Here is a 25,159-nt window from a genome sequence, read left to right as displayed (position 1 = left end):
TAATAAAAGGTATTCCCCCAAAAACAAAGATAATGAAAATTGAGAGACATACCAAGGCGTGGATTTAGAAAAAAAAAATTTTTTTTTAAACTTGGATTTTTTAAAGAATTCTTTTAACGTCCACAAAGCTTATATATATTTTAAGGACTACAATAAGGCGTAGATTTAAAAAAAAAATATTTTTTAAGAACTAAAAGAAGACGTGGACTAAGGACAAGGCGTGGATTTTTCAAAAATATGTTTTAAGGACTAAAACAAGACGTGGATTTTTAGAAGACCCTAAAAGGCGTGGTGTTTTATAAAATGTTTTTTTTTAGATTGGCCGTGGATTTTTTATAAGATATTTTTAGAAGACTCTACAAGTCGTGGATTTTTTATAAAATATTTTGTACACGATTTTTTTAAAGAAGAGTTTGTCGGTCATACAAGTCTTGGATTTTCTAAAATATATTTTCAAGAAACCTTGAAACCCGCCGATTCTTTTTATACCCCTCACCACACTGTGTTACAGGGTATTATGTCTTTGTGCATATGTTTGTAACAGGCAAAAATAATCGAGGCATAGACTCACTTTCTAAGTCGATTTATGCATGTCCGTCCGTCCATCTGTCCATGTTAAATTGTAAACAAAGTGCAGGTCGCATTGATGATCCGAATTGGATGAAATTTGGTACAGCTCATTTGTTTGGCCCAAGGACGAACCCCATTGAAATTCGGTAAAATCGAAATTTGGCACAGGGTGCTGAATTAAGACTAGAGCGATGTGTGTTAAATTTCGTGAAAATCGGTTCAGATTTAAATATAGCTCCCATATATATTTTCGTCCGATTTAAGGTAAATGGTGTACCAAAGTCCCTATATATCTTTCGATTTGCACGAAATTTAAAATAGCGTATTGAATTAAGTCTAGACTGATGTTTCGTGAAAATCGGTTCAGATTTAGATATAGCTCCCATATATAGTTTCGCCCGATTTTGAGTAAATGGTATACCAAAGTCCCTATATATCTTTCGATTTGCACGAAATGTGGCACAGAGTACTGAATTAAGTCTAGAATGATATGTGCAAAGTTTCGTGAAAATCGGTTCAGATTTAGATATAGCTCCCTTATATAGTTTCGCCCGATTTTATGTAAGTAATTCACTAAAGTGCCTGGAAATATTTTGATTTGCACGAATTTTGGCATAGCATACGGAATCAAGTTTATAATGATGTGTGCAAAGTTTCGTGAAAATCGGTTCAGTTTTAGATATAGCTCCCATATATATTTTCGTCCGATTATGTGTAATTGGTGCACCAAAGTCCCTATATATCTTTCGATTTGCACGAAATTTGTCATAGCATACTGAATCAAGTCTATAATGACGTGTGCAAAGTTTCGTGGAAATCGGTTCAGATTTAGATATAGCTCCCATATATATTTTCATCCGATTTTAGGTAATTGGTGCACCGAAGTCTCTGAAAATCATTCGATTTGCACGAAATTTGTCATAGCTCACTGAATTAAGTCTAGAATGATGTGTGCTAAGTTTCGTAAAAATCGGTTCAGTTTTAGATATAGCTCCCATATATATTTTCATCCGATTTTAGGTAATTGGTGCACCAAAGTCCCTTTATATCATGCCTATAATGATGTTGCTAAGCTTCGTGAAGAGATCCACAGCTAGGCCGATTGACACAACGTACTGAAAAAATAAAAATTAATATCTGGCAAGTTTCCCTCCCTGCAGTCGGTTCAGATATAGATATATAACAAAAAACGCGACGTCTGTTAGGAAACATATGTAGAATATACCCAAAGTGGTGAAGGGTATCATATAGTCGGCCCAGTCCGACTTTACTACTTTCCTTACTGGTTTTAACATATTTTTGTCAAGGAACCTTGGAAGGCGTGGATTACTTAAAAATGTTGTTCAATGAACCTTGGAAGGCGTGGATTTCTTAAAACCTATTTTTTTCAATAAACCTTCGAAGGCGTGGATTTCTTAAAAAAAATATTTTTTCAAGAAATCTTCGAAGGCGTGGATTTCTTAAAAAATATGTTTTTCAAAGATACTTCGAAGGCGTGGATTTTTTAAAAAATATGTTTTTCAAAGATACTTCGAAGGCGTGGATTTTTTAAAAAATATTTTTTTTAAGGAACCTTCGAAGGTGTGGATTTCTTTAAAAATATTTTTTCAAAGATACTTCGAAGGCGTGGATTTCTTAAAAAATATTTTTTTCAAAGACCATTCGAATACGTGGATTCCTTGAATTTTTTAAGCAGCCTTAGAAGGCCTGGATTTCTTAGAAAAATATATTTTTTCAAGGATGCTTCGAAGGCGTGGATTTCTTAATTTTTTTTTTCAAAGAACATTCGAATACGTGGATTCCTTATTTTTTTTTTTCAAGGTGCCTTAGAAGGCCTGAATTTCTTAAAAAAATGTTTTTTTCAAGGATCCTTCGAGGGCGTGGATTTCTTAAAAAATATTTTGTTTTTCAAGGAACCTTTGAAGGCCTTAAATAATATTTTTCTACGATTTGACAGGACGTGAATTTTTAAAGAATATTTTTCTACGATTTGACATATCGTACACTTTTAAGAATATTTTTCTACGATTGGACAGATCTAAAATACATCTGACAAGGGATAGATTTTATAAAAAAAAATTTCCTGAGACCTACAAGACCTACATTTTTTTTATTGTTTTTTATTGTTTTTTACAAAAAAAAATATCCACAAACTTCATTTAAATTTTTTTTTTCTTTCATTAAAATTTTGTCACATAAGTTTCTTGACTTTTTATGTAGGATGCAAAAAACGGCACCAAATTTTCGTTATCTAACCTCAATAGAAGTTATAACAGGGTTCTCTCTGAAAAAAAATGATTTCCTTACCTTTCATGTGTAAATCCATTACTGTGTCCATTTGTTTTTTCTGCTTCCGGAAATTTCGGTCTATAGATTAATGGTTTTACACTTGGATTATCCACTTCATCCAAGAAAACCACATCATGGACCGGTGTTATACGATGATCGGTGGCGGTAAAATGTAAATCGCGAAATGGTCCATTTAATATACAACGTAATGTGGGTGTTGAGCTATCCGAAGGTATCTGAAAAAAGAGAAAACAAAAATAAAATTAAATATTTAATTTTTATTTTGATTATAAGGTAAAATAATAAAGCAATCTGAGGATAGCATACATGTTCTATAAATAGTAACGCCAGAAGATATTTGAATTTTTGTCTGTAGAAAAAATATTTACCTGAGGGTCAGTGGCTTTTGTCCAATAGAAAAAAGTGCCGACCTAAGGGATTGTGAATTTTTTCCATATAAAAATATCGACTAGAGAATCTATGAATTTTGTTTCTATAAAAATAATACCGACCCAATGATCTGTGAATTTTTATCCAGAAAAAAACACGACCTACGGATCTGTGAATTCTTTTCAATATAAAAAAACGACCTAAGGGTCTCCGACGTATAGATCTGTGAAGTTTTAGAACAAGTCTGTGAATTCTTTTCTATAAAAAACCCGACCTAAGGGTCTCCGACGTATAGATCTGTGAAGTTTTAGTACAAGTCTAGTTTATGAAATGTAGTCCTTGGGCCCTGATTACAATTGTATACTTTTTTTCTTGCGGAAATCGGTATTTCCGGAGATATGAATGTCATGTTCCGTTGGGACCCATGCATCTTCTCATGATTTTTTGTAAAATTTACTAAGGCAATCTAAAGCGTTATTTCAAAACGATCCCCGCTTTGGCCATAAACTAGACTTAAACAAAAAATATCGATCTGAAGGTTTGTTATTTTTTTTGTATAGAAATAATATATGGAAACACTTTGTGAATAATTTTCAAAGTTCGGGTAACCATATGAGTGTCTTATGTAACACTCTCTAATATCTAGTTTAAATAATTTATTTCATTTCCCTAATTTATTTAACAAATAGGGTTTATTTCCCTTTATATGTATGAATGTGTTATTAATTCTCACCTTGGTCTTAACTTTATGCTTATGCAATGCAGACGATGATGAAGAAAACATTGGAAATTTCATTGATTGCAAACAATTTTTATTAAGTAGTTATAAAAAAAAAAACAAAAATAGCAAAAACTTAAAATTGGCGGGAAATTTCCAAAGGGTTTAACACTAATTTTTATTTTATTTATTTTTACTTTGCTTTCATTCACCAAAACACTTGATTTTATTCAATTGAATATCAATTACAAACATTATCTGCCTCGTTACACTCTTCACTCTCTCTCCCTCTTTCTTTTTCTTATTCTCCTTTGGGGCCACCAAAATTCACTTGCACTTTTTGTTTTGTTTGTTAATTGGCGCGAGAAATGTAAACAAACCTATCACACAAAACACTTCTTGCAATAACACAATGGGCGCTCTCTTTTATACACCCACTCTCTCTCTCCTTTTTCACTCTGTGAGCCAAATAAAAATTTAAGCACTCGCGAAAAAGAATAATGAACTTTTGCCGAAAATTAAAAGCAAAAACAAACCGGGGATGCAACCCACGGACGAGGGCAATATCCAATATGCTGGGCCGACAACCGAACTAAACGAACCGTAACTGACCGACCGTACGTACCGTGCACCAAAAACACAACAACACAATCACCGCCGACCACCACCTGTTGCAATAACAACTTGCTGCTGTATCACACACGTTCGCGAATAATACCGGCACGACACCCCTGACTGACGACAAACAACGAGGTAAACAGCTTTTGCTTTTCTTTTTTTATCGTTGTTGTTGCTGCTATTGAGATCAATAAATTTCAAGACCAATTGTGAATTGGCGATCATATAAAAACATGAATTTTCTTCTTCTTCTTTCTTTAAAATTTTGCCATAAACTTCCAAAACGGTTGGTTTCTAATCATAGAACACACATTTGCCCCCTTACGGTTAACTGTTATCATCAACACTTTTCTATGATTATTATTTATTTTTTATTGCCCAATATTTTGACTTTATTGGCATGAAACTACTTTTTTTCTTCACGGTTACTTGACACACTATGCGGAGAGCAGGCAAGGGGGGAAATTCTTTAAAGTGATCTCACAAAATTTACTGTCTTCCAGGCAGACAAGCACACACACTGCTTGCTCACACAGTGTAGCCGCCAGCACTTGAGTCAACGATAAGAATGACGATGTGAATGGAAGATAGCAGAAAATAAATAAAAACTTTGGCAGCCACTTCTTTTTCTTCTTTACAAACTTCTTATTTTTATTAGTATTATTTATTCTTTTACACTTTTTCTCATCACAATTTGGTATATTTCTTAATTTTTATATTTATTTCTTTAGATTTTCACTTCTTCACTTGATATTTTTAGTTTTGCAAAACATTAATTTGAACTTCTTTTATCTTCTTTGTGTGGTGTATGGTCAATGTTGTTAGAGTTGCGGCTTGAAAACTACTGACATCTGTTTTGTTTTCATTCGTTTGAGTCTCACCACCACAACTCACCTGGCTCCATTTGTGTTTGATTTCTTTTGATGAGGAGAGAGAGAGCCAATATGTTCAGCTGTTTATGGGAGAGCAAGAGCGCCACATGGGGAGATATACCAACCAAACAATAATAATAACAAACGTGTTTTGCAATGCTTATCCACCACACACACTCAGACACATTATGCATGCATGATCATAAATGCTACACAATATTTGCAAGCAAACATATGTATAAAAAAATCATAATAAAGGAAGAGTGGATGTTTTTTTTTTTAAGAAAAAAAAACTGAGTTTTAAATGCAATTTTTTTTTAAAGAATGTTTAGAAATATAATTGTGTGATTTTAATTAAAAAAATTAGAGCTACTGTAGTTAGGGAAAATATAAACATATTTTATTCTTACAGACTGTTTTGTAAAATTGTAAAATGTAAAAAAATGTTTCTTGATTCAAAACAAAAATAAATGACATATTTTTCAAAACCAAGGAGTTTTTAAAGAATTGTAGAATTTTACAAAAACAGGCTGTTAAAGAATATTTTGTTTGTATTGTAAGGGCAAGGGGGTTTAAAGAATGTATTTTCATCGAAATTATAAGCGAGGATTTAAAAAAATGTCGTAATAAAAAGAGTAATTAAAATAAAGAATATATATTTTTTATAATTACACATGCATGGATATTTTTAAAGAATATTTTTTTATAATTATAAGCAAGGATTATTAAAAGAATATTTGCGAAGATCAACGCTTGGGCTTTTAAAGAATATTTTTTTCAAAGACTACGGCGAGTATTTTTTAAAAAATATATTTTTCAAATATCAAGGCTTGCATTTGTTAAAGAATATATTTTCAAAGACCACGGCGAGGGGTTTTTAGTACTATTTTTTTTTCAAATACCTAGCGTAATTTTTTTTAAAAATATTTTTGTTAAGAAAACAAATATTTTTTTGCAAGAGAATATTTCAAAAAAAAAAATATATTTATATATTTATTTGTTAAATGTAGTTCAAAAAAAATTTTTTAAAAATATTTTTTCAAATAGTTTGAATTTTTTAAGGAATTTTTACGTACATTTTTTTGTTTTAAAAAATTATTTTTTTTATTTTTATTTTTTTATTTACGAAACTTTGTCGTGACCTTTCACCTTGAAGTTTATGAAAATTTCTCAAAATATTTCGGATTGATATTTAAGGCCTTTGGGAACTGCATTTTCATATTTTTTTCAAAAAAAAAAAAAAAATAATAATAATAGTAATAGTAATAATAAAGACTTTTTAAACTACAGTTCATTATGTTTTTCAATATTTAATTTATTGTACTTAATTAATTATACTATTTAAATAAATTATGATTTGTCATAAAACACGCCTGATCTAAACTAAAACCTTATCTATTTAAGCAGTCATTTTTATATGGCAACACTTCCCTATTGTATCAACTCTACATATTCTATATTTGAGCCCAACACATGCGCCTTTTTCTTTTTGATATTATAACCACCAAAAGAGAAGATTACACCTTTATTTTATTTCTATCGGTAATGCAGAGAGGCCCAGTTATCATTTGCTTCAAATATTTATTTTAAATATGTATTTTAAAACGATGCTTCAAATATTTTTTTATATCCATCAAGTGATGTCATTTAGTTTAAAGCACACCTAATTAGAAATAAATGCGTTATGGCAACTCTTTACGCTCTCACAGAGTTCACCGAGTACCACACATGTACAACTCTGTGTATGTGACAGCCATTTCAAGCTGGCAATGCTGTAAACAAAAAATGCCGTATATTTTTTTATTGACAACAAGCTAGATTGATTGTGGGCTAATTTAATAAGAAATGTAATTGAAATTGTGTGAAAACCCTAAATAAATCGAAAAGATAAATTAATTTAATTACTTTGTGTGTGTTTTACAGATAAGAAAAACAACAAAACAATTGTGAAATTGCTGTAATTCATTTGGCAACAAAAAGGCAACAGAAGAAGAAAATACTAGAAAAGTATTCTGTGTGCGAAGAAGAAGGGGTGAGCTAAGCAAGCGAGCGAACCAGCAGCGTTTTTATTTAACCAACACACACAGTAGCACTAAACAAAAGTTCCGGCAAAAATGTCACATACCATTCTGTTGGTACAACCCGGTTCACGGCCCGAAACCCGTACATACAGTGACTATGACAGTGTCAACGATTGCATGGAGGGTGTTTGCCGCATCTACGAAGAGCACCTGAAACGCATCAATCCCAATACACCCACGATCACATACGACATCAGTCAACTGTTCGATTTCTTAGATCAATTGGCTGACATCAGTTGCCTCGTGTATCAGAAATCGACCAACACATATGCACCCTACAATAAGGAATGGATCAAGGAGAAAATATATGTGCTGCTGAGACAGGCTGCCGGCAGTACAAACTGATAGGAGAATTTCAAATAATTAATATAACACATGGGAAACCAACTCACTCACAAACATCATCTGTACGAGTAGTAGTCGTAGTCTGTCTCTCGGTGAATTTGGGCTAGCCAGCTGCAAGTCCTTTTTTTTGATTGGTAGATCGAACAACCATTGAATCGTCAATGAAATTATATACAGTTTATTTTTTGTTTAAACTGAATATATAACGCATTAGGAATATTTAATTTTGTATTTTTAATTTTTTTCTTTTTTGCCTTCTTTTTTTGTATTATTTCTAAACATGTATTTATATTTGAATTTCTTCATTAAACAAAGTCAACACATAACTTCTACTTTTTTGTTTGTTTTGTAAATGAGAACGACCATGATTTTTTTCTTTAACAAAAATACTGTCTATTTTCATAATAAACCATACAAGCCACTATTTTGTATAAAAAGTTGATCTATTATCAACTACAATGAATTAACCCATATAGTGCGATACTGTAAAAAATGACTAAAAAATATATATATTAAAGTAATTATTAACAGAAAGCCAATGACTGCCCCGCCCCAAACACATGTATTACAACAACAGTTAATCATTTCGTTTCCAAATGTATTGATTTTTAATTTCAAATTATATTCTCAACATTTCAGTCAATCCTTTTTAGTTTGTTCCTGATCACAAAGAATATATATATTAATAATATAATAATAATAAAAAGAAAACAAAACTAAAATCATTAGTTTTAAGACATTCGATAATTTTGTAAGTGTATTAAATCATAAAAAACCAACAAAATAAATTAAACTAATAACAAAGACATTTTTAGTTTATGATTTTGAAAATGATTTGGAGGCTATTTGGAATGAAACATAAATTAAAATCTTCTTGAAAAATTAAAAAAAAAATTAAGCTTCGCATAACCATATACACATTTAAAGAACTTCTCATAAGCTATATGGTCCTCTGAAGGACTTCATATAACCTATATGGACTTCCATAGAGCTTGTTCTATACTATAGAAACCCCCATAGTGTTTCTCATAACCTATATGTATCTTCGAAGAGTTTCTCATAACCTATATAAACCCTTCATTGATCTTATCATAACCTAAATGGACCTCCGAAGGATTTCTCATGACCTATATGGACTTCCATGGAGCTTGTTCTAACCTATATAGACCTCCAGAGAACATCTCATAGCATATTTAAACATTCTCTCATAACCTAATCTGGAAAGTCCATCTTTATATAATCTATATAAACTTCAACAAAGCTTATTACAACCTAATAGACCTCCGAAGGACTTCTCATAACCTATATGGACCTTCGCAGAGCTTGTCTTAACCTACATGTACATTTATAGAGTTTCTCATATCCCAAATAACCCGCCAACACTACTGAAGTTTCTCATAACCTGTATGGATCTCCAACGAGATTTCAATCGAGCTTCTTATAACCTATCAAGATCTTCTCATAACGTGTATGGACTTCCGATGAGTTTCTCTACACCTATATGGACCTCTAAAGAGCTTCCCATAACCTATATAGACCATATATCTTCATATAAACTATATGGATCTCTAAAGAGCTTCTCATAACATATATGGACCTCCAAAAACATTCTAATGACCTAATAGTAGGTAATGAGAAGCTCATAGGAGTTCTATCCTATGAGCTCATTACCTTCATCGACCTTTGTAGCGCCCCTCTATACAACTTTTGATATCCCCCATCTGTATATTGTTATTATTCAGTCGAATAAGTTCATCACAACCTCGAGCATATATCAGCCTATTTTAGAGTTTTAGATCTTTTCATAAAATAATTTTGTTTGGAACTCTTTATTGCCTTTGCCCCAAATTTACAGTTCCTTATGAAGTTCCTCATTCGGGCATCTGCGGAGCTCTTCATATCCTATGCGGAACTCTTCAGACCTGTTCAGACTTCTCATAACCTATTCGAACCTAGTAGTTCTCACTTCAGGTGTCATTTAGAGGTCCGACCCACTACTGAGAATGTTTTCAGAGTTCGGAGTATCCGCGGAGGTCCTAATTATTCCAATAATTATTAGAGGTTCGAATTAGTCAGGAGACTTTCGGAGATCCGAAATTTTAGTGAGTCATTCTCTTGAGATCTGAATAATTAGTGACGATACCTTTAGAGGCCCGATTCGTTTGCGAGGAGGTCTTCAGAGTTTCAAATAAATACTGAAAATTTTTTCATTAGAAAGTAGGTCTTCAGATCTGTGAAAATATTTGAGGAGATTTCCAGAGGTAATGCTATGAAGGAAAGGTCCAAATCATTTGATGGCATCATTAGTAAAGAGGTCACTATCGGTACGTATCATTGATGAAAAGATCTTCAATGATCCGAATGAGCGATAAGATCTTTAAAGGTCCAAATTGTTAGTGAGGTGAATTTTAGATGTCCAAATTATTAGTGTAAAGGTCTTTAGAGGTCGGAATAATTATTATGGAAGACTTCAATCATTAGTGTGGAGGTCCAAATAATTAGTATGATGATCTTCCGAGATCCGAATCATTAGTTAGGAGGAAGTGTGGATGGCATCTTAAGCATTCCGTGGTTATAAGAGGACCAAATCATTGGTGCGAAAGTCTTTAGAGATCTAAATCATTAGCGTTGAAGAATTCAGAACTAAAAAAAAAATCGTGAGGATGTCCAAATAATTAGTAAGAAGATGTTCAGAGATCTGAATCTTTAGCTAGAAAGTCGGATATCTAATCCGAATCGTATATGTGAATGTATTCAGAGGTCCGAATTGTTAGTTAGAAGGTTTTCGGAGGTCCGAATTATTAGTTAGAAGTTTTTCAGAGGTCCTAATTATTAGTTTGAAGGTCTTCAGAGGTCCGAATTATTAGTTTGAAGGTTTTCAGAGGTCCGAATATTTAGTTGGAAAGTGTTTCGAGGTCTGAATTATTTGTTAGAATGTCTTCAGCAGTCCGAATTATTAGTTGGAAGGTCTTCCGAGGTCCGAATTATTTGTTAGAAAGTCTTCGAAGGTCCGAATTATTAATTAGAAAGTCTTCATGGGTCCGAATTATTAGTTAGAATGTCTTCAGAGGTCCGAATTATTAGTTAGAATGTTTTCAGAGGTCCGTATTATTATTTGGAAGGTCTCCAGAATTCCAAATTATTAGTTAGAAGTTCAACAGATCCGAATTATTTGTTGGAAGGTCTTCAGAGTTCTATATTATTAGTTAGAAGGTCTTCAGAGGTCCGTATTCCTATTTGGGAGGTCTTTAGAGTTCCGAATTATTCGTTAGAAGGTCTACAGAGTTCCGAATTATTAGTTAGGTCTTCAGAGATTATTAGTACTAAGCACTAAAATTGTTAAGATATCTACGATGCTAATTTTAAAAAAAAATTCGTTCTAAACCGAGAAAAATCATCAATATTCAAGATATTATTAAAATCAGTCCTATACAACTAATCACGCAATAGATTTTTCCCCTATATAATTTAAATAAGTTTTGTATGAAAATAAAAAATTCAATTGAGGGAAGGGCGGATACTACACAAAACCAACTACCATAATCATTCTGATGAGCAAGCTACTAATTACATATAATTTCTTTTTACGTCCAACGAAATATTCTATCCTATTATTTAATATCAATAAAATGAAAAGCAAAAACAAAAAAATATTGCTTGTATTTACTTTGCAACCAGTTTTGAGTATGTTAATATTTATTATAGCAATTGTTTTTGTTTGTCCACTTACACAGCATCTGTGTGGGGAAACTAAATAAAAAAATCATCACTATTTTAATTTTTTTGCCTTTTCTTTTTTATAAGTTTTGTTTTGTGAAACTTAATAACGCAACATGACCCCGAAATAATGAGGGTGAAGTGAATAAACTGTGATGTTTATAATTTCACTATGTGGAGGGAGTTAAGTGTATGGATTTTTTAAAGCCTATATTTCGATGGTCCCAGAAAATGTTTAATATCTTTAAAAATAAATTTTCCATCTAAATTTAGTTAAGGGTATGGACTTTTATAGCATATTTTCAAAAGGTCTACAATAAGCGTAGATTTCTTAAAGAATATTTTTCAAATTCCATTATAAGTGTTGATATTTTTTTAATTTTATTTCAAAAGTTCATTATTAGCGTGGATTAGTTAAAGCATAAAGGGTTGTATGTAGGTCTAGAGTGTATATTCAATGTATTATTCCGTTTGCAATGCCTCGAAATATTTGTCAGATACCTCAGAACAACGGATATTCTCAAAATTCTACGCCAACGTAGCATGTCCGTTTGTCTGTAGAAATCACAATAGGGCTTAAAATATTTACAATTAGAGCTATGAAATATTGCATATATTTGTCTAGGACGGTTGGTATTGAAAATGGGATAGGTGCACGTTTTGGTGTAGTCCCCCCTAAACGGAACCAATCAATATATTTGGGCCATGTTTTCCAACCGAATTGGCTGTAGTTTGTTGTTTTGGTTTCTCATTGAATAGCAAAACTTCCAAAATCAAGTCTCTCTAACAAAAAATATAAATATTGGCCCATGTTTCGGGATAGAACCCGTATAACATTAACAACCAATTTTCGGTATTTTGAGGATTTGTGTTTTTGGCTATAATTTGATTTTTTGGCTGCCCATTGAAGGTAAATCTTCCTACGACCAGGTATGGTCCCCATAAACCCTTCATTTTATATATTTTGAGGATTTCAGACATGTTTTCGGAATGACTTCACCCGAATTTGCTAATTCGATTCCTAATGGATAAAAAATCGTCATACAAAAAAAAAACATGTCAATTTTGTTTTTAAACGAATTACTATTTTTTTTTTTTTTGTTCTTATTGGCTGAATTATTAGTTAGGAGGTCGGAATTATTAGTTGGAAGTTCTTCAGAGTTCCAAATTATTAGTTAGATGGTCTTCAGAGGTCCGAATTGTTGATTAGAAGGTCTTCAGAGGTCCGAATTATTAGTTAGAAAATTTTCAGAGGTCCAAACTATTAGAACATTTTTAGAGGTCCGTATTGCTATTTGGAAGGTCTCTAGAGTTCCAAATTATTAGTTAGAAGGTCTACAGAGAACAAAATTATTTGTTAGAAGGTCTTCAGAGTTCCAAATTATTAGTTAGAAGATCTTAAGAGGTCCGAATTATTACTCAGAAGGTCTTCAAAGTTCCGATTTATTAGTTAGAAAGTTTTCAGAGGTCCGAATTATTAATTAGGAGTTCCGAATTATTAGTTGGAAGGTCTTCATTTTTGTACTTATTGGCATGCAAAACTTCCTATCAAAAATCGTCCCTATTGGTCCACGATCAGGGATCCGAATCATAAATGTGGAGGTATTCAGAGGTCCAAATTATTAGTATTAAGTACCTAGGAGGTCCGAATAATAGTGAGCAGATCTAAATTATTCACAAGAAGTTATTTAGTGATCCAAAGCATTAGTGTGAAAGACTGCATAGGTCGGAATTGTTAGTGAGGAAGCCTTCAGAGTTCCGAATTGTTAGTTAGAAGGTATTCGGACATTCAAATCATTTAGGTGTGTGCAGTATATTGTGCTGCGATGCAGTTCTATTTATTAAATGCCCGGTTCTAACGGTAAATATAAATAGAGAGAGAGTGAGAGAGAATTTATTGAGCCCCAGAATAATTTATCAGTAAAAATGTGTAAAAATTGGTCGATTAGAGGCTTAAATGTCAGACTCATTAGCTAGAACGTCTTTTGAGAACCCAATCATTATTGAAGAGGTCTTCAAAGTTTCGAATTATTAGTATTGAACACTTCGGTGGTCCGTATTATTAGTGAGGATGACTTCAAAGTTCCTAATTATTAGTAGTAGGCAATTTGTAGGTCCGATTAATTACTGAGGAGCTGCCTTTTGACGAGTGCGATTATATGTGTGTGGCCTTAATCAAGAGGAATGACAGGTTTTTAGGTTACGTCATTTAAAAGACTTGGTGGTGATGCCTAGCGAGCTGTGATAATCTCGCCTAATCCTTGGTGAGTGACATTCCCCATTCGCCGTGCAACATCTTGAGCTATCAATTTGATCGGTCAGCGTCGTATCCCTCTGGTCATTAGCTAGGATGATAGGCATTACGTGGAGGAGGTCTAATAACTGGTAAATAACATGTTGTACAATTATTCACGGGGGACCATTATGTGCGTGGATTATTTAAGAACAAATATATTCGATGGTCATTTAAAACGCGACTTTTTATAGAATAATTTTTCGCGGTTCTTTACCTTAGTCCCAATTTTTTTAATAATCCCTTTCATTTGAACAATTGGAACTACGGATCCTTAAATGCATCGATTATTTAAAGTGTTTCGTTTTTGTTTTAAAGACAATAAAAATCATCCCTTGTTCAAGATTTTTTTTTTTTTGTTTTTGAAGCAGCATTGTTATTAATCCAAGATAAAACACATTTTTTCTCAGTGTAAAAGCTATTTCTAAATCATGTACCCATAATTGGCAATTTCTCGTTTATAAAATGAAGCTATCTAAGACACCACAAATTAAATGTAGTTCTACTTAAAACAATCTCCTTGTATGTGACGGCGTTGATGTGGTCAATGTCATTCAAAAAATGTATCGTTCGTTTTTGATGTTATTGTTTCGGCGTTAGAAAAAAAACACACAGATTGGCAGTAAAAATACAATAAAGTTAAGCTTAATTGCAATGTAAAATAATTATTTGTTGTTGGTGTTTTTGTTTAGTTTGTTGTATGGAAAGGGCGATTTGTTTTCAAAATAAATTAAAAAATATAAAATATAGAAATTATAATTAGATACCTATGTAAACATTGGGTGCTCAACAATATATAAAATGCAAATTCAAAATATATATTGGCAATCCAGTTGCTTCAATAACTTTTAGCATAGTTACCAGGAATTTTTTACAGAAACAGATAATAAAGTATGAAATTGCAATCCAATAACTCTGGTTCCCAAAGTGGTGTTCACTTAAATTCTACCTCAGAATTTTTAATAAAAACCATGAATTAACAAGTGAAAAAGCGTAAGTTCGGGCAGAACTTTGGATACCCTCTACCATAGATATACTGACAGGTACTTGAAATAAATATATATATATAAATATATATACTTTGACATGGTGAAAATGTGCCTCATCGAAATATTGGTTCTAGACCCCATGTTTCTTTGGACCAAATTCGTTTCAGAAAATTTAGTTTTCATCCAAACTTTGCCCATCTGATTATTTCTTCCAAACTTAGTTCATCGGTCCATTCTTTCTGGTTCCTCCCACACAGGGGCTAAGCCTAAATGCGAACTATAGTTCATTATCGAAGTTCGATAATCGAACCTTACGGTCTAGTTTTTGATCTCGATATCCTCCGCAGGGAAAATGATTACAACAGAGTCTTAGAACCAAACCAAATTGTGGGTACCCTTATATGGGGGCTATCCGAAAAATAGACCTATATTGATTATTTTTTTGTGGAGAGATTTGGTACGCAATAAGAACTCAAGGTACTAAATTACAACCACTTCGGTCGAAAAATGCGATTAAAACCCACAATATACTGAAAATTGGGAGGTACCGTTATATGGGGACCAGGAGAAAATGTGGACCTATATTTATATATATATAGTTTTTTTTTTTTGAGAAATTTAGTTGCCAATAAGAACCCAATGTACCAAATTTCAGCGAATTCGGCTGAAAACGCGCTCAAGAACCCCAAAAATACCGAAAATTGAGGAGTACCCATACATGGGAGTATATGGCTAGATCGTCTTAGAATTATATATATATATATATACTTTATAGGGTCGGAAATGAATATTTCGATAAGTTAAAGATGGAATGACAAAATTAATATACCCTCCTATACCTTATTGCAGTACGGAAAGGTGAGGTTGACCTCCCTTATAATAAATCAAATGATATATATTTTATTTGAGTAAAAGTTTAGAATATAATTCCTGTTTACTTTTGACCTAAAAACGTACGATCCATTATTAAATGTCTTTCTAGATTTCGTAATTGAAAATTAGGGATTAATTGGGATTTCTATTAATTTTCTAGAATTTAAGTGCATTCAATTAAAACCTAAATAAAATGTGAAATATTTCCTAAACAGTTTTGTGTACGAAACAGGTTTTCATGCACCTGTATGACGTGAAACATTTAATTTATGGCATATAAAATTGTTAAGAATGAAAATTATCTCGAACTGGCGGAATATTTTTCGAGTCTCGTTAACAACGAATCTTGAATGTACTAAGCAGTTACTAAAGGTTTGATATTTTATTAATAGTCGGGCTTACGATAGCCATATTCGCTCAAAGGAGTTCGATATTCCGAGCAAAATTAATACGTCCACGCAAAATATATTTAACTGACTCAAAATCAGTTGCTGAAGTCATAAAGCACCTTTCAAAGTCCTTTCATACTGAACGAGGTTCATGCGAGGGTTCGGACCAGGGTGCCAGTCCATTGTGTGATGATCTATTTAATATCCAGCTGAAAATGGGATATACGAGATAAAAAGTTAAGCAGCAGATAGCATGGCCACAATGGGCCGAAAAAGCAGTCTGCCACAAAATGGTTCTGGCAGTAATGGACGGGAAGGCCAAGCTGATGTATCAAGCGCAATACTTGGACTAACTGTGTAGTTTTCCAGTTTTCCCCTTTTTATATGGGAATTATCCCAAGAAGTGAACCAATATTTATAGTTTTTGTTACTTAAAGAGAATAAAAAAATATCAAATTATAACCACATCGGTTGTCCAACACTCCATAATAAGGACATTTTGGGGGTCCACTGAAAAAGTGGACGAATATTGATCATTTTTTGATAGACAGATTTCGTACCCTATGATAATCCAAAATACCCAATGAAAATCGTGTCCAAACTCCCCAAAATATGGATATTTGGGTGTATCGGGGACATTTTTTATTGCGATTTCGTTCCCTATGAGAATCCAAAATTTGAGGTATGTTATATGAGGGCACTCTACCTAAATTCGTTTAGATAACGAAGGCAATAATCCAAGTTCATAACAAAGCCTGATATGTACTCTTTCTAATTGCATTGAAATTTAGAGATTCTGATCGGCAATCATGCCCGCAGTGGAAAAAGAACTTTTCTTTAATTGCAAAAAACAACAGGACAACAACATTTTGCCAATTTATTTTCTTCTTCTTTAAGTCTTCAAATACATGCGTGCAAAATTACAAGTATTTTCAAGCATGCTCTGTTAGAAATTTGGAATCGAGAATTGGAATCGAGCATATGAACGAGATAGATTTGTACACAATCTGACAACCACTTCACTTCTATCCCAGCCAAGTAGTCTTTCAGAGATAAAATACCGCGCTTAGGTTACAAATAACTTCCACGTACTTGTGGAAGTGGCAGCCTCTGGTCGATAATTGTCTGAAAGGAGGTATCTGTTTCTCTCTGATAAATAGAAATTCCAAATTATATCTACATTGATAAGAAAAAGTGGTTAAATAGTGAAATAATCAAAAATCAGACGGAACTCGTATATGGGGACAATGTCCTGTATTCTCTAAAAAAGACCAAAAAACCTACGAATACTCGCATCGGTTGAAAAAATCGGAATAACTCTAGTTTAGTAAAAACGATCAGATTTTTCTGAAATTTTTTTCAGAGGTAGGTATTTTTACCCTAATTACTGGGATGTATTCTCTTCTTGGGGGACGTACACAGTTATTTGACCCAGAAGTTCGGGTACGGGTAGCCGGTTATATTTGACCCGATCTTCCGGGTCAAATAACCGGGTACGTAACCGAAGAAAAAATATATCCCCATAATAAGGGTAAAAATACCTACATCTGGAAAAAAATTTTGGAAATTTCAAAAAAATCCCCCCGTTTTCAGTATTTTGGGGTTCTTGAGGGGGTTTTCAACCGCATTCGCTGAAATTTGGTACATTGGATTCTTATTGGGTAGCAAATCTCCCCACTAAAAATTATAAATATCGGTCGAATTTTTCTGGTAACCCCCATACAACGGTACCCCCAAATTTTCAGTATTTTGGGGGTTTTATCGCATTTTTCGACCGAAATGGTTGTAATTTTGTACTTTGAGTTCTAATTTTTTGGATAGCCCAACATATTATCGTTACCAAATCTAGATCAAATCCGAAGAAGGGACCCATTGATCTGCTCCTTCTGGTATCTCCCACATAAATGGTCAACATTCTCCACTAACTATAGGGTAATTGTATATATTTGTCGGCAACACCGACGGACACTTCTTTACTTGTTTATATTGAAATAGTTAGCTGATTTATTCAGTGTTTTGGGGTTGTCCCCATATAGGCGTATTCTGCCATAGTATGGGGGGTAGTCGTTACTTGGAATATCCAGTTTTTACTCTACAAATTGTGGAATTCGAAGACGATATGTTATAATAATTCCGCCTAAAAAACTTGATCCTGACAATAATGAAATATATCGGCAGGTATTTAGCCAACTCCTCCATATAATAACATCTCCTGAAGGAAAGAATTGAGGTACAAAACTAAAATATTGGGTTCGAAATTGACGTATATCCCCATTGAAAATTAAAAAAATTGAAACTTGTATTTGGCGTACATAATGGTTTACATAAATAGGTTTGTAGAATTATCGGTATAGGTCCACTTTTTAGTATGTTCCCTATATTTTTATTTCATGTATCTGTCAGAATAACTATGGTGGAGGGTATTCAAAGTTCGGCCCGGCCGAACTTAACGCTTTTTTCACTTGTTAATTTTGGCTTTAAGCAAATAAAATACACATACAATACAATTTCAAAATCTTTATTCAAAAAATAAAAAGTTTTATTGTCTTTTGTCTATGCGGGAAAATTGTGAAATATGGACTTGATGCCTTTACAAGGTAAGCCAGCGATATTTCAAGGTTCTGGGCATACCGTTTTAGTAATTCGAACGATGTGATAGTTAATATTGTAATAATAACCAATACCAATTAGAGAGGTTATTATCCACATAAAATTGTAATATAAAAAAATTAAAAAATCCATAACCTTAATTATTTCCCTAAACTCAAGTAATGCCAATAAAATTAATTATTAATAAAGCAGGTTTTCGTTGTTGCAGCAACAACAACAAAGTTTGATATACTTAACTGAATCATCATGGTAAACGGATAAATGTAGTATAAAACAGATAAATGAATAAATTACATTGTAATTTTTTTAATTTGTGTTTTTGTATTTTTATTTAGGTTGTAAAATTTTTTCTACAACTGACAACTTTTTTTGTGTTTTATTTATTTACTTCTTTTATTCTTATTAAAAATAAAATTTATCATTATTATTATTTAATAGCAGACTAAATACAAAATAAAAATTGCCATTGCACACACACGCTTAAGGTGTGCATCAATAACAATTGTACTACCTCAGTTATGTATCCTTTGCCGGTTTGTTTCGGTTTCCATTTCATATTCAATTTCGACTTTAGGCTTTTTAAGACGTCTTTTCGCAGGGCCGGCAGCTTTAGTTGTACCATTTGTTTTGCTAGCCTTGGCGGTCGTTTTCGTGGGAGATTTGGCTGGGGCACGTACAAAGGCACCGGCTGGTGTATCCTGATGATAAAATAAATTCGAAATTTATTGTTTATGGGAGTTTTTAGTTTTTTTTTTTTAATTTTAATGTTTGTATTTGGATTAAATACACTCAATGCAAAACAATTAAATTATGCTTATTCACGCTGCGATCTTGAAGCTATTGCAAAGGAACCCGAACTTGATTAACCATAACATTCATTTACGATAATGAAAAAAACATGAACACGTTTTTTCTACGGTTTATTTTGGTAAAATTTACTTTTACTCTCAAAGGCAAACAAAACAAAAACACAATTCATTGGGGTAACACCGAACACTGGATATTCTTGTACTTCTTATCTTTAATTGAACCGGATTTTCATTATCTCATTAATAACATTTTGTGAATTTGTGTTATTATTTTATCTTTTATTTTATTTGGGGCCGAAAAGGATGTTCGTTCGCCTTGTATTTGTTATACAAAAATAACTTTTTAAATACAAATTATATTGCTTTCCGAAACTTGATCCCCTAGAACCCGCGAAACATATTTAGTATAAAATTACGCGGCCGTTTTATTTTCCGCTTAGGACTTTTGTAGCGGGGAAAATTCTATTTATCCGACAGACAGATAGATTGTTTTCGCTTTTTTCACAATTCATATCAAACGCCCCAGACATACTGTTGAAGTGCTGCTGAATGAAATTCTTTGCAGGTCTCATCTGAACACCACGATGACGACGACAACAACAAAAGCAGCAGCAGCAAAAAAGTCAAAATAAATAAATGTGAAAAACCAAAACAAAAAAGCAACAGCAACAATTGTTGTTAACAAAATACGGGAGGAACAAACGAAGGAACGAACGTGGATAGAAGCAGCAGCGGCTGCAGCGACGTCAGTTAAGAACAAATAGCATTGCTATTATTGTCGGACGAGAAGATAAAAGTAGTAGCACCACTCACAGCCCAGCATTATGACACCACAACAAGCATGACAAGTTGTAGCAGCAGAAGTAGCAACAACAACAGTAGACGACAAAGAGGAGCACTGCTGGCGGTAACTTGCATTCGACATTCTGATAACTGATATGGCAAGATAAACATTTGTTACTCTTGACTTTTTTCTAACAACAAAAAAAACATCGGTCCACTACTAAAAAACTGTTAGTTCACTTTAGTTTTGCTTCGGGAAAATAATTTGTCGCTAATTTTATGTTGTATCGGAAAACAAAATTTCTTCAGAAACAAAATCAAGCAATTTGGTCGAGTAAAAAAACAAAAACCCAGTAAGGAAAGTTCAAAAATCGGACGGGGCCGACTATATGATACCCTTCACCACTTGGGGTACATACAAGAGATGAAATTATTTACAATACCCTATAGATAGAACAGATGGAATCGGGCGAAATTAAATTCGTAATCTACATAAATATTTGAACCAATAAAAAAAAATCCCATACACACACCATTCGGACAGACCGTTACATACTTTTTTGCAACATTAATACACATTGCCAAATTTCGTGTTAATCGAAAAAACGAAGGCTTTTCAGTGCACCATTTACATAAAATCGGGCGAAAATATATAAGACCTGTATCTAAATATGAATCGATTTCAACAAATCTTAACACACATAATTCTTGACTTATTTAAAACCGGGCGATCGGTTAAGATTTAAATATAGCTCCCATATATATAGCTATAGTAAGTTCCACTGTCTATAAAAGATACGCAGGAGGTATTTTTTGTTTTGCTTTAAGACTTCTGTCTATAGAAAACATACATAAGTTTTACTTTTAATAGGAGAAGATGTGAGGAATATCTTCTGTCTATAGAAGATCCGTAGAAGGTTTCTTTCTGAAGATCTGCTGTGTTTTTTTCTTTCCATAGAAGATCTTTAATAGCTGCCTGATACTATGCCTACAGAAGATTTCCAGGTGAAGATATTGAAGAACTGGACAAGGCAGTTTTCTCTGTAGAAGAGCTTCCTAAGGACTTGCATGCATATAAAGAAGATTATATATAGAAAACTGAATTAACTCTTCTATTTAGTTTAATAAAAAAATCGGACGTTGCACACCTACAAAAGGAGGAGGACTTTTTAAACAATTCAAACTCAGAGCCCCGATTCTAAAATGTTTCCAAAACAGCCTCAGTTATAATCCGACAGTCCTAGTATATTTCCTACTCCTTCTACGTGTATATAAATTTATAATGTTATATTTCAAACAAGTTCCCTTATAATCGTAATGTTGGGAAAGATTGAGAAATAGGCTGGTTTACACCACTACATGTACAAAAGAAGGACATACACTAAAGCCTGTGAGTGGCAAAATTAAAAATTCTGACCATTCTGATGTTCTCCCATGTCATTGCATGATAGCATGCAAGCCCAATAGGGCCAATTAAAAACTATTGCAAAATTTTTTTGTTTATGGATTTATGACAAACAAAATAATTATTACGCTTGACTAAAGCGTAAAACAATAATGTAGGTCAATAAAACTGTATTCGAATATAAGCTACAATTAGACCTTCTATTGAAGCGTACAAAAAACGAAAGCAATATATGAAATTATGTGAAAATTATTTGATTATTTGATATTAAATTAAAATCGAATTTTCAGTTTGCAATCCCCTATCCGAACTGATTTTCTTACCTGTACTTCTGTATATGCAAATTATGGTTGCAGAGGAAATTAATATTTATTTAAACTTCAGATAATCCAAAACCCCTAATAATAACCGGTAGGTTTCGATTGGGATAGTTGGCTTAGCCAGAGCTCTTTGATATGACAAAATTTCACATTGTCCCTTTGGGGATGTTCGAAATATAGTTTTTTATAACATTATTGGAAAAGTACAAATTTTACTGTTTAAAATTGATTCTTTTGGGCACAAATAATTCAAATAGAATATTTGTTAAAACCACACAGTTTTTGTTAAATCAAACAATCAATTGTTTTGCATTGAATTCAATAACCATTACACAGACTTTAAATTCCACAGATATGTAGTAACTTACCTCAATATCTGAACCATCTTCATCATCGGAAGCTTCAAAATCACTATCAACTTCAACTTCTTCTTTTTCGCCCGAATCACTAAGAGCATCTTCATCATCACTGTATTCTTCATCACTATCTTCCACCTCCTCCTCGGAATCAGCCTCAACAAATTCTTCATCCAATAAATCTTTTCTCAACTCTCTCGATTCAGCATCCATTTCATGTTCCAATTCTTGTTCCTCTTCAAGATCTTCATCCATCTCCTCCTCCTCGTCATCTTCAACTTCTTCCGCAGCCAATGCCTTATTGAATGCAGCCTGTGAGAAATTATAAATATCCTTATAGGTGCCACGTTTCAAACGTTCCATCAATTCCTTTTCAATGTGATTTTCAATCTTGGCCGCTATCAAAGCCTTTTGTTCGCGTCGTGATTCACGACGTTCAATCTTACGTGACAGTGGCACAATCAATTTCTGTCGTCTCAATTTCAATTTACGCATACGTATTAGATATTGTGTGATTTTCAAAAATCTTTGCTTATTTTTCGCAATCATATATTTTGGCCAAAATACTAGATTTTCATTGATTTGCTGAATGGCCTTTTCAAAGTTTCGTGACAGCTTAACACGTTCCCATAATTTGTTGGGCATGTGGGCTCTTTCGGCGGTCTTCATATACAAATATATGATACCTTTCTCCTCGCGGACTGTGGCATATTGGGAATTGGCCAAGGGACATGTACGACGAGTACACAGACCTGTTAAATTGTATTCATGACGACAGAATGTACGTGTATCGGTTCTGGAATAGAGAAATGTCGAGAATTTTATTATTTTGGAATTCCATCCAATTCAACTGCAAAAGCAACAACACTTACTTGACTTTGTGTGAGCAGAACGATTTGTTGATGATGCTCCAAACAACCTGTAAAAATAAAATTATAATTAAATAAAATTAATTGATGGGTCGTTTTATTACTCACATCATCGTGTTGCATTTTGATTTATTTTAATTGAATAATTTTGTGGGAACTGAAAAATGAAAACAAACTAATTCGGCAAAAACTTAAAACACGTGCACTCTCAACAATTTGGAATTGTTGTATTGTTTCTCTGCCCGAATTTGACAGTTCACTCAAAGAGAGTGCACGTTCGTTTAGTATGGATGGGTTGTATAAATTTGGTAGTAGTTTAAATGTGTTCTTATATCGATAACGATAACAATGTCAAATATATTGTATTTATCGAGATATTCAGCAATTTATTCAGACAGCATAATACGGATGAATTAAAAAAAATATCAACACAAACATTAAATTTATATAATTCACACAAAGTGGTAGTATTTTTTAATATATAAAGGAAACAACCAAAGTTTTCACAGACATATTGTCTGTTCCTGAATTTTCCTTAATGTTATCGAAGAAAATAGTAAAATATAGTAGATTCTTGCAGTACGGAAACAGCCCAATAGCATATTTGATGGACCCTCTATATGAAATCGTACGAAATGTAATATATATGAACCGATATCAATGACCCTAAATACCTCAAATTCGGCAATCTATGCAAAATTCATGTCAATCGGGCAGAGTCAGAGAGCTATTGGTATGTTGGCTGTGCAAAATGTCGTCCAAGTTTGAACAAACGTCGGGTATTTGGTACACATTTAGATGAAATCCGACGAATTAATTGGAGCTATATCTAAATCTGAAGCGATATCAATAAACCTTAATACACATGATTAAAGACGATCGGATAAACGTTGAACTTTGGTGGACTTTATTTGTAAAACTTCGTCACAATCGAACAAACATTGGCAATCGTACTTCTGTCCCGCCTGAACCTCACCAGGCTGCTCAACTGCTCTCCGGTTGATCATTTTGGCGGATACTTACTGCTTACTTACTTACTGAAGGTGCGCTTGTAGAGGTTGAGAGGGCAGAGGCGCTTGTGGAGGTTGAGAAGGCCATAGCCATACAAACGTCAGCCAAAAATATGTGATAAATTTTTTATGAAGGGGAAGAGAGGGTTTATCACATGTTTACATTGGAGTTAGGGCCGAACGGATTTGAGGTATGGTAGGTCATAGGTAAGGACCATGTAAGGGACTTGGCAATTAAGCCTGAATAAGTTGTTGAGACACTCAAGTATTAACAATTCTCCGTTCGTAAACTTGTTGTCTGGTTCACACACTAGGATATCTTGCGTGGTATGTTAAGAAAGGGGCGTCCAAGTTCAAAATTGACTCTGATATTCCTTTCCTGGCTTGTACCTATTGAACTGTTCTCTATAAACATCCCAATCTGTACTGAGTTATGTATTACTAGCTCTATTGTATACTTTCCTTACAACCTTTCTCAAGAGTGCAGAGTGACAGAGATTTTTTCCAAGGTATGTTCGGGGATATGAAGCCTTATAGCTCTTCAGAAGAGTGACCGTGACATTGTTCACAACTTCCTCAACCGTTTTAAGATCTTTATGATGTTTTGGCTTTGAATTTGTCCCAGTTTGTGTTCCGAGGATTCCTATAAGGCTTCTGTTTACCTCTGGAGGTAGGAATCTGAAAAAATATAAGTCTATGATCCGAGAAGGTGTATTTCTCAGATACTTTCCAGTTCATAACCCCAGAGTCGTCCATACCAGTGTGGTATAGGTGTATTGGTCCTATTACAAATTGTAAGATTATAGCTAAGTATAAACTCAAAAATAGACTCACATCTCGCATTGGTGTTACT

General features: G+C 33.2%; 2 protein-coding genes across 2 annotated transcripts; one reads left to right on the top strand and one right to left on the bottom strand.

The window, feature by feature from the left end:
- Positions 1-2,877: 2,877 nt before the first annotated feature.
- On the bottom strand, positions 2,878-23,423 carry LOC133329325 (protein MAK16 homolog). The gene is made up of 5 exons (XM_061537814.1): positions 23,405-23,423; positions 23,300-23,346; positions 22,440-23,223; positions 19,266-19,452; positions 2,878-3,095 (listed from the first exon to the last, which is right to left on the bottom strand). The coding sequence occupies exons 1-4, from the start codon at positions 23,417-23,419 to the stop codon at positions 19,267-19,269; spliced, it is 1,032 nt and encodes a 343-aa protein (XP_061393798.1). The 5' UTR covers positions 23,420-23,423; the 3' UTR covers positions 2,878-3,095; position 19,266.
- On the top strand, positions 7,554-7,893 carry LOC133329324 (enhancer of rudimentary homolog). The gene has a single exon (XM_061537813.1). It carries the CDS (start codon positions 7,572-7,574, stop codon positions 7,881-7,883), a length of 312 nt encoding a protein of 103 aa, XP_061393797.1. The 5' UTR covers positions 7,554-7,571; the 3' UTR covers positions 7,884-7,893.
- Positions 23,424-25,159: the final 1,736 nt, after the last annotated feature.

The sequence above is a fragment of the Musca vetustissima genome, unplaced genomic scaffold (assembly GCF_032173495.1).
Source record: "Musca vetustissima isolate MV318-11 ecotype Yass unplaced genomic scaffold, APGP_CSIRO_Mvet_v1 utg12127, whole genome shotgun sequence".
Classification (NCBI taxonomy): Eukaryota; Metazoa; Arthropoda; class Insecta; order Diptera; family Muscidae; genus Musca; species Musca vetustissima.
The sequence above is the reverse complement of the archived record's forward strand: the minus strand, read 5'-3'. Positions and strand labels throughout refer to the sequence as shown.

Excerpts from the sequence above, each read along its gene's own strand:
- LOC133329324 (XM_061537813.1), top strand. The coding sequence starts at position 7,572 with ATGTCACATACCATTCTGTTGGTACAACCCGGTTCACGGCCCGAAACC.
- LOC133329325 (XM_061537814.1), bottom strand. Across the intron at positions 23,224-23,299 it reads TTCTGCTCACACAAAGTCAA|AACCGATACACGTACATTCT; the intron begins GTAAGTGTTGTT and ends TCTCTATTCCAG. Across the intron at positions 19,453-22,439 it reads AAGATGGTTCAGATATTGAG|GATACACCAGCCGGTGCCTT; the intron begins GTAAGTTACTAC and ends TTTTATCATCAG.